The 10,407-nt window shown below is 38.3% G+C and overlaps 1 protein-coding gene across 2 annotated transcripts in view; it reads left to right on the top strand.

Moving 5' to 3' along the window:
* Nucleotides 1–9,974, top strand: part of LOC107724192 (PHD finger protein 20-like) — a 20,331-nt gene extending 10,357 nt beyond the window's left edge. The window contains exons 11-20 of one of the 2 annotated variants that reach the window (XM_016533008.1): nt 1,601–1,771; nt 1,890–1,988; nt 3,331–3,462; nt 4,314–4,393; nt 6,093–6,191; nt 6,506–6,605; nt 6,785–6,980; nt 7,076–7,484; nt 9,062–9,281; nt 9,394–9,974. In XM_016533008.1, coding sequence (XP_016388494.1) covers nt 1,601–1,771; nt 1,890–1,988; nt 3,331–3,462; nt 4,314–4,393; nt 6,093–6,191; nt 6,506–6,605; nt 6,785–6,980; nt 7,076–7,484; nt 9,062–9,281; nt 9,394–9,539 — 1,652 coding nt within the window. In that variant the 3' untranslated portion in view covers nt 9,540–9,974. Of the gene's footprint in view, nt 1–1,600; nt 1,772–1,889; nt 1,989–3,330; nt 3,463–4,313; nt 4,413–6,092; nt 6,192–6,505; nt 6,606–6,784; nt 6,981–7,075; nt 7,485–9,061; nt 9,282–9,393 lie in introns of both variants that reach the window. The other variant, XM_016533009.1, reaches the window with a different exon arrangement.
* Nucleotides 9,975–10,407: the final 433 nt, after the last annotated feature.

The raw sequence follows: 10,407 nt of genomic DNA, 5'->3' as shown, positions 1-10,407 counted from the left end.
TTTATTCCCTTTAGGGTTTCCGTAGTACACTTCATTTCCTTTCCGAACACGGAACTGGGATGCGGCGGATTGCGGGAGAGGGGGTGGGGGGAGGAATCACGATGTCAGCTTAACATCGTGATGTCTGTCAGCCATCGGCGATGAACGATGGCATCGTCTATTGGCCCAACCCTACCGGACATGTCCTCTTTTTGGACCTAAAAAAAGCATCCGGCCGGGATTTCTAAATCGCCCGAAATGTCCGGGATTCGGCTTTTGCTTTCTATAATCGTCATTCATTGTTTGCGTTTTTGTATTAAAGCCCTGCCTGCTGTTTTCTCAATCCCGCTCCGGCTGAATTTCTGACCATTAACATTATGTTGTCCTCCTGCAAACATTATAATATTGCATATAATCAGGGGTGCACATAAGTGGTCCGCAGGTCCGCATGCGCGACCAAAATAAAAAATGCACTGTGTAAATAAGTTCTGACAGCGCATTTGCGTACCGACATGGTTGACAGCTGTTAATGCACAATTACCATTTTAGATCGACAAACTGTAATACTGTATACGATTTCTATTAAAACTGAAAGCATAAATCTAGGCTACCCGCTGCCGTTTTCAAAGCACAATGCAAAACTGACATTTCATTCACTGATGCGCTTCAGTCGGCAGCGCTAAACCCGGAAGCGCATATACTTACTTGCTGGCAACCCGACAAAATAAAAGCCTGCTGATTTTAAATCAAAAATTCATCTAAAAAAAAAAAAAAAGAAGTAAATAGTAGCATTTTATTTTTAAGTTTACTATAAAATAGTTGTATTTGTATTTAATACTCAATTTTTATTTTAAAATATAATAGTATTATCACACTTTATTATTTAGTTTATTATTTTATAAAAAAAAAAAAAAACGAAATAAAGTGCAACAAAATTATCAATACGATTCATTTATTTTTTTTTGGTTGTATTTAATGGGTTACACTATGTGCACTGTGAGGACCAAACCAAATCTCCAGGTTGTCTTATGAGAAACAGGCTGAAAAACTTATGTGAACCCCTGCATATAATTTTCACGCATCAGGGAGCCGCTATCAATATGCGGAGTATTTTAATCACTTTGGATGCAGCTTGTGTTGGATGCAGGGTTGCCAAATCCACATTTTTTTTTGCACGGAATTGGGCTGATTTTAAACTGTTGCGGCAGGTTGATTTTCTCCCGTGGGTTAAATGTTTGAAATATTGTATAACTTTACATTTGACTGAAATGCTTGTATTGAAACATTTTGTATTGTACCTATGATAAAACTGTGGTAGATGTTAAGTTTTGTGAAGGACGGCCACTGGTAGGAAGCCTTTTAGCTGGGTTTATGATCAAACTGCATAACGTAAAATAGGTATTTTAGGTATGGAAATTATATATTTTGAGTTTTGATATTTGGGATATGGTCATTGCGCTACTAAGGGCCCCCCTCCCCCCCCCGTCTGTATCCTGTCCACACTGTCCTCTTTTTTTGAAAACTACAATATGGTGACCCTAGTTTACATGCACAAACAGCTATGTAAGACATGACAGGAAAAAAAGCATTAAGTGTCCGTTATATGAACTTCCTCCCACAGATACTCCCTCTCCTCTGAGTGACAGTAAGTCAGGTCACGCTCTGTCACCCCCTGCTGTTGGCAGCATGCACCGGCAGCGCTCGGCCACGCTGGGCGCAGAGAGGAGCAAAGAGAACCAACACTTCAACCGCTCACTGCATGACGACAGAGACTGGGTTGCCAAGGAAACAGGTATTGCTGAACATCGTGATCATTCCATCCATTTCTGTACACATGCTGACGCTGATTCCTCTGCATATTACCACAGTAGGGCCATGACAGTAATAGAGATTGATTTTCTCATCTGAAGGAGCGAAAGAACGGGAGAGGCTGAGGGAGAAGCGGCAGAGGGATTTCTTCCGCATCAAACTGAAGAAAAAGAAGAAGAAGAAAAGGAAGTCGAAGTCAGGTGAGACAGCTGTTTTAGTGCAGTGGTGTCTCTGTGTGTCTTCAGCTCTCTGCTGCCCCCTCTGTTTGTCTGCTGGAGCTGCAAACTTTCTCTAAAGTATTTCTCAATTATGTAAAATTACTGCAGACCTGGCAATACATTTGAGCAACAGGATATGATCTCATGCTCTAGGGTTTCTGTTTGGCATAAATAATAAACTATTTATGACAAGTTATGCATTTAAAAGTAAATATATATCTTCTAATGCCATGCTAAAAACCATCCAGCTTTTTAAACTTAAGTTATTTTGAAAATATTCCTTTAAAGTTGGATTGATGAAATGAGAGTTTCTTACAGGTTTAATTCTTAGTTGGTGAGATTTAGATCCTGTTTGTCAAATGGCTCATGCTATGTGAATTTGCAGGTCAGAGTTCACCTTCTGTATAAAAGATAAAGATGCACATGCATTTTTTAAATTGTTTTTTATGCCTTATAAAGTAGAAAGATACTCTGCCTTATAAATTGCTACCTTATAATTACTGCCTTAAACTGTACCACTGCCTGTTCATAAATTAGTAAACGAATGAAGCCTTAAAAGACTATCCTTTGTAATTTTAGAATTAATTTAGTTTAACAATAATTAAATAATTCAAAAATACTATGAAAACAGTTAAATCCTTTTTTAAATGAACAAAGTAATGCACATATTTGAGACTGTTTATTTCATTCATGATTTAAAATGTAGTTAAAATAATAGTAAATAATTATAAAAAATAAATTGATATTTAAAACAATTTACGATTTTTAAAATTTGTTTAAATAAAATAATAAAAATGTTTAAAATGCACATTTTAAATAGCATTTTAAAGAACATTTGCAAGTTGTTGGTTTGTTTGTTTGTTTTTCATTTACCATTCGAGATAAAAAATGCTATTGGACATTTCACTCATGGGGGGCAACCAGTCAGCTTTTGATTCATTTTCAAGAGCCACTCCCTCTCCCACGTGCCCCTCAAAGTAGATGCAAGATGATGTACAAATTCTCTTTTAAATGAAACGCACTCGTTTTACCCAATATTTATTCAATTAACTTATTACTGAATTTTGAATATAGAAACTCTCAATCATCTTCTAAGAAGTGCTCAACACATTTAAATCACAGCACAATGTGTCAGCGCTGGGACACCAAATCTATGTGTCATTCATCTTGAGTTATTAATAGACTCCTAAAGTGCCGAGCTGCCCACGCAATGAGCATTTTGGTTGCTGATCCCTCTTGACAACATCAAGAACTGAATCAGATCTACAAGCCGCCTCGCTCTGTGTTTAATCCTGTGTGGCGTCTGCTCTTCCTCCTCTGACAGACCGTTACAGCACTGAGGAGAGCATTGGCCTAAAGCCTCTCCCCTGCTATCTGAATTCGGCCCACAAATTGCCCCTCTCCCTCACACACCGATCCTACATGGGACACTGCCCCGAAAAGATGCTCAGCCAGGGTGGGTACCACAGAGCGCAGGTCCTCCGAACTCACAGCTGCCTGCTTTGTGTTTTTCTCCTGCTTTGATGTCTTTCAGTGTCTTGACTAATTGTCACCACCAGATGTGTTTAGTCATTCCTGCTCTGTAGATTTTTCTCTCTAGTGTTGTGTGTGTTTAACGTGTGTGCATGTGTGATTAGAGTAGCTGATTGTCTTGCATGGATGACTGTGTTATAAAAACAAATCAAATCTGCTGCTGTTGAAGATATATTGTGCGGTCTTCGGTCACTTTTGACCGGAGAATTTTACATTTTGAATTTTTTTAATTCATAGCTTTACCAGAATGGTACGAAACTTGGTGACTTTTATTGCACTTGGTATGTGAACACAAAAAAAATTTAAGGCATGATTCGAAAAAGCTAAGTGGTCATAAAAAAAATAATCACACTCATCACAAATTAAGATATTTTTGATGTAATCCGAGAGCTTTCTGACCCTGCATATACAGCAACACAACTGACACGTTCAAGGCCCAGAAAGTTAGTAAGAATATTGTTAACCCTTGTGCGGTCTTCGGTCACTTTTGACCGGAGAATTTTACATTTTGAATTTTTTTAATTCATAGCTTTACCAGAATGGTACGAAACTTGGTGACTTTTATTGCACTTCTTTCAGTGTCTTGACTAATTGTCACCACCAGATGTGTTTAGTCATTCCTGCTCTGTAGATTTTTCTCTCTAGTGTTGTGTGTGTTTAACGTGTGTGCATGTGTGATTAGAGTAGCTGATTGTCTTGCATGGATGACTGTGTTATAAAAACAAATCAAATCTGCTGCCTTAGTGTATATTGTGGTCTTCTTGTTTCCTCCAGGTGAAGACAGCAGCAGTGATTTGTCTTCAGACAGTCCTGTATGGAGTGAGGACGAGTCTGACGCTGAGCTGGATCTGAACATGCCCCTCTCAGAGCAGGGTATATATATATATATATATATATATAATATTGATTTATGATTATATATATAATTATATAGTCAATATTACATATTTAAATAATATTTCTAAAGTTTTTGTGTATATGTAAAGATATGTGTGGAAACTCAACTATGGAGACAATTGAGATTCTACTGTAAAGCAGCTTTAAAAGACAGTAACATCATTGCTCAGGTCAGTGATTATTCAGTTCAGATTAAAAAAAAAAATCAGTTTTGAAACGAGTTCAATTCAGTTATAAGCAGTTCCACACAATTCAGCAATGCTGTTAATGAACAACAGCTCAAGTCAGATCAATGTTAATTCAATTCAGTATCAGTGTTATTACAAGATGCAAATCAGCTGTAAATGTTGAGCTCTGCAGAGTACAGTATAATCATCCAGCTTAAAGGAATAGTTTACGCAAAAATTACAATTCTGTCATTAATTACTCACCCTCATGTCGTTCCAAACCTGTAAGACCTTCGTTCATCTTCGGAACACAAATTAAGATATTTTTGATGTAATCCGAGAGCTTTCTGACCCTGCATATACAGCAACACAACTGACACGTTCAAGGCCCAGAAAGTTAGTAAGAATATTGTTAACCCTTGTGCGGTCTTCGGTCACTTTTGACCGGAGAATTTTACATTTTGAATTTTTTTAATTCATAGCTTTACCAGAATGGTACGAAACTTGGTGACTTTTATTGCACTTGGTATGTGAACACAAAAAAAATTTAAGGCATGATTCGAAAAAGCTAAGTGGTCATAAAAAAAATAATCACACTCATGGTCTTCGGTCAGAAATGACCGACCATAGGAAATGAATGGGAAATTGGGGGGGAAAAAATACAGAACATTTTTGTGTACAATCTACAAATGCCCCACAATGCCGAAAAAAATTGCACGGCAATGAAGGGGTGAAACTCTAAAACATCTAGAGTGCAAAATCAACACACCAACTCACACACACACACACCTATGAACTGGTGTGACTGTAACACTGCAACTATGTAATATAAAATCAATAATGAATTGGAATGGCTATAACCATATAGCCAAAATGAGTCAGAAGACTGAAATAAGAGGTTAAAATCAGATTAGTCCCAGAAGGATTCAGCTCTGATAAAGCATTCCTGTTCATTTTTGTTATATTTTTATATAATTTTAATGTTTTGTGTAACAAAATGCTTTGTGTTCAGGTTTGAATGTAGTAATAATAATGCAAAAACCTACACTTCAAATCAACAATTATAACAAAAAAAATATATAAACCTTGACAAAAAGTAGTCTTTGAGAATGCCTTAATATACATTTAAATCCACAACCTAATAAAAGTAAACAATTATGTATAAAAACAACTAGGGAATTCGCAAGCCTCTCTATAGAGTCCTAAACAGGAATCTAGTGGTTAAATCATGAAATTACAGGGGTTTTTTTTTTTGCACTCACCAGGAGGTGCTATTCTGCCTTAAAAAATTTGATTTTAAAGGCCTAGTCTCTATTTTAATCTGAAATACTGCATTCATTGAAATAAAATGTGAAAAAATTTGATTTGGTGTTTTGGTGATACAAGTTCAGTCTTCTTGTTTCCTCCAGGTGAAGACAGCAGCAGTGATTTGTCTTCAGACAGTCCTGTATGGAGTGAGGACGAGTCTGACGCTGAGCTGGATCTGAACATGCCCCTCTCAGAGCAGGGTGTGGAAACGGTCACTCACGGCTCTGAGATCGTACGCTGTATTTGTGAAGTGCAGGAGGAGAACGACTTCATGATACAGGTGAACTACTGCCTTCTGAAATCGGACCAGACCTCCATTTGATACATTTGTTGACAAACCAAACTCAAATGAAAAAGTCTGTTTTGACCCTAAACTCGATTGTATTGCATATAAAACAGACATTAGATTTTTTGCTCTCACCAGGAGGTGCTATTCTGCCTTAAAAAATTTGATTTTAAAGGCCTAGTCTCTATTTTAATCTGAAATACTGCATTCATTGAAATAAAATGTGAAAAAATTTGATTTGGTGTTTTGGTGATACAAGTTCAGTAATTGTCTGGGAGACTGAAGGATGTGTCCTGTGCCCTCTGCAGTGTGATGAGTGTTTGTGCTGGCAACATGGGACGTGTATGGGACTGTATGAGGACAGTGTTCCAGACAGCTACAGCTGCTACATCTGCAGAGACCCACCAGGTGAGACACCAGAACTTCCCCAAACCATCTCAGTTTAGCATATAGTAGCTTTGTTATTCATCTGTCTGGTCTGTGTGTGTTGGCAAAAAAGAACAAGGATCAAAATATAACAACCACTTCAATACATTTTGTTGTCTGGCTTTGAGTTAATCTTTAAATATGCATGTTTCTGTATGCAGCCCAGAGGCAGAGTCAAAGGTACTGGTATGATAAAGACTGGCTGAGCAGCGGTCACATGTATGGCTTGTCTTTCCTGGAGGAGAACTACTCCCACCAGAACAGTAAGAAAGTGGCAACTGCCCATCAGCTCCTGGGGGACGTCCACCGTGTGTTTGAGGTCCTGAATGGCCTTCAGCTGAAGATGAGCATCTTACAGTAAGTAATTCACCTGCTTGTATACTCTCGATGCGACCAGCTGTTTGATTAATAAAGTGAAAGATTGAGGTATGAATCAAAGCTGCCCTTTTTAGGACACAAGCCCATCCAGACCTGAAGTTCTGGCGGCAGCCCTGGAAGTCTGCAGACGGCCTACGGAGAAAGACAGCAGGTGACTCGGGCATTGCTACTCCCTTCCCCTCCTCACCCCCTGAAATGGGAGCAAATGAGTTTGAGACATTAAAGAGCGAAGTCCCATCGCCTGTGGAGACGCATTGCTCTTTCCAGGACTCGTACATTAGCAGCGAGCACTGCTACCAGAAGCCCTGTACATACTACCCGGCGATGGAGAGAAGACTTGTGGTGGAGACGCGGTGCGGTTCTGAGCTGGAGGACAGTCTTAGGAGCACCGAAGACCTACTAGAAATGGCCGAGCAGAGGTACGGCACGCAGCTGGACCACGAACAGCACAAGCTTCAGCTAGCTGACCGCTCCTTTAGTAAGGTAAGTTACAAGCAACTTGTTAGCTTTTCTGCCAAATGCACACTACAAGAAAGAAACTTGTTGGCCAGTGTACATTTAAAGACTCACAGTTATGTTTTGTTAGTGCACACTGTACACAGTCAATCTGAGAATTCATGTTGCAACATTGTCAGAATTAAATGTTTTCAAATCATTTGGAGAACTTTTCAAATCAATTCAAAGTTTGATTTTAATATGTTTGAAATCTGTTTTCATACCAGTTAATAATCTTTTCAAAGCAGTTTGAGGACAGTTTTAAAACCAATTTAGTCTGTTTTCAAAACAGTTTGAGTTCTATTTTCAAATCAATTTGATGTCTCGTTTTAACCAGTTCAAAGCCTGTTTTCAAAACGGTTGATTTTTCTGTCTTCAAGCCAGCTTGATGTCTGTCACCAAAACACTTCAAAGTCTGATTTTAAAAATGGTTTGAAATGTTTTCATACCATTTGATAATCTGTTTTCATAACAGTTAGAGATTGGTTTTTAAATCAGTTTGATATCTCGTCAAGAGCAGTTCAAGGTTTTTTCAGTGTTTTCAAAATGGTTAAAACATTTTTTTAAACCAATTTGTTGTCTGTTGTCAATCAGCTCAAAGTCTGTTTTCAAACCAGTTCAAAATCTGTCATAAGACCTGTTTACATCTGGTCACTACATGCGTTTGTGATCGGATAGCTATCTGATTTGTTAAAACGGTTCAGTTTACACTTGGCCACATAAATGCTTCTCCACAAAACGGATATAAAGCCGATCTTCAGTTCCCGCGCTATGTGCAAATTTAACGGTGTTCACGTCAACGAAAGCAATAGATATGTGCTGCATTTTATTTATCATCAGCTAATTTCAAGATCAAAAACCGCAACAGGAGCGAGAGTGGTATCAGGACTTTAAAAATGTCAGGCTTAATACTTTTAATGAAGATAATTGTGTTCTGTGTCTGCGGCTTACTTTCAGTTTCATTTGCATCAGTTTGTGTGTCGGCTTGCTGAAGAGATACTCCGATATCCGTGGGGATGCGTGTTGCATTAGTGCTGTCATATCTGACTATAACATGTCGTATAGCCTATAAAACGCTCTCACACATTTATTATTTTTATATTTTGGGAGGCGTAAAATTGGGAGGAGGGGTTTCAATAACCAGATGCATTTACACTTGTCCAGTTTTCGTCTGGAATGCGTCCTCCTGAAGTGGTTTGAGTAATCGGATTTAAATCCATCTCGAAAGTGTTTTGGAGGACATTTACACCTGGTATTTTCACAATCGGATAGCTATCCGATCAGAGAAAGTGCATAAAATAACCAGGTGTAAACAGGCCTATATTGTCAGCAAATAGTTGCAACGTGCACATTTCCACACAGAAGATCACCATATTTCATGCATTGTTTTGCTGTGCATATAAAAAACTGAACTAATTTGTTTTGGACTGCAAACAAATGTCTCATTGATGACACATTTAGATTATTGAATTACTATCATGCTTCATTCATTCATTCATTCATCATCAACAACATGAGAACATCAGTACACACCAAACATGCGTCTCATTGGTTTCTGTTGTCAGGAGCTGGAGTGCCGTATGAAACGACTGGTTTCCGCAGAGCAGGAAAAGAGTTGTGTGGTAGAAATCAAGGAAGAGGAGCCTGACCCTGTGACCCCTGACCCAAAGCCTGACCCTGACCTTGTGCTGCACCAGCAGTGGCAGCTGAACCTGCTGGAGCACATTGAAGCAGTGCAGGACGAGGTGACGCACAGAATGGACCTTATCGAGCGAGAACTAGACGGTGAGACTCTTACAAACAGATTTCCTGGTTTAAAAATCAATAAACTGCAAACATAACAATTTCAGATTGATTTACTTGATATGTGTAATAACATGTCGATATCATTATGCAGTGCTGGAGAGTTGGCTAGACTACACAGGTGAACTGGAACCTCCAGATCCTCTTGCGCGCCTCCCTCAACTGAAACATCGCATCAGACAGCTCCTGACTGACCTGGGAACAGTCCAGCAGATCGCACTCTGCTCCTCATCCTCTTGAGGGCGCCAGAGAACATGCAAACAGTTCACACTCAAATTAATGCACACAGAGTTCCTTAAAACTGCTGAAATACTTACATGTGCCTGTGTTTTGAGAGGAAACCCCTAATGATTCAAGCTAAGGTCAGTGTGACAGTTTCTGTGGCACATGCGTGTTGGATTGATGGGTCTAGTCAGCAGTTTAACAGTAGTCACCGGTTAGAAAAGACTGATGGAAATTGAGGCTAATGATACCTGATGCAAACAACATCAGGTATCATTTTTTTTTTTTTTTGTGGAATATAATGCTTCATTGTAGCACTTAGCTATGTCTGTCATAGACTTAGGAGGTATTTTGTTATTGTTTTTTTTCCCATGTAATTTTCACTGTATTATTCACATGCTAAATAATTGTTTTATGTTAATTCATAAGCGTTTAATAAGTGATCATTTTGGACTCTCTTGGCACATCTTTGCTCTGGGTGGAGAGCTTAAGGACCCGAATGGTATTTTGCTGTAGTTAAAGAAAAAATGTTAAATATGAGTATAACAATATGAAAAAATATATTTTAATCTGAAAAATTTGCATTTTACTTCTATATTTGTACTAAGTCATGTAATCTTGTAAATAACCCAAACAATTGCTTAAATTCATGTTCTTTCTTATTTTTTATCTAAACTGTTGCATTTACAGTAAAGACTTTCTGTAAACTTTGATCTGTTGTGAATACTGTGGTTGTGGGCTTTCTGCCTATAACCCTCTAATTTTGACAATTGATGTTGCTTTCATTTCAAATCAGTGAACTTTGTTTCCACTGGTACAAAAAATAAGCACAGAATGTTGTTCCCTTGCATACTGAATCTTTGTATGTATATTTCTTCCCCCCCCC

The sequence above is a fragment of the Sinocyclocheilus rhinocerous genome, unplaced genomic scaffold (assembly GCF_001515625.1).
Source record: "Sinocyclocheilus rhinocerous isolate Xijiao unplaced genomic scaffold, SAMN03320098_v1.1 scaffold184, whole genome shotgun sequence".
NCBI lineage: Eukaryota > Metazoa > Chordata > Actinopteri > Cypriniformes > Cyprinidae > Sinocyclocheilus > Sinocyclocheilus rhinocerous.
Note: the sequence above shows the minus strand (reverse complement) of the source record. Positions and strands in the feature narration are given on the sequence as shown.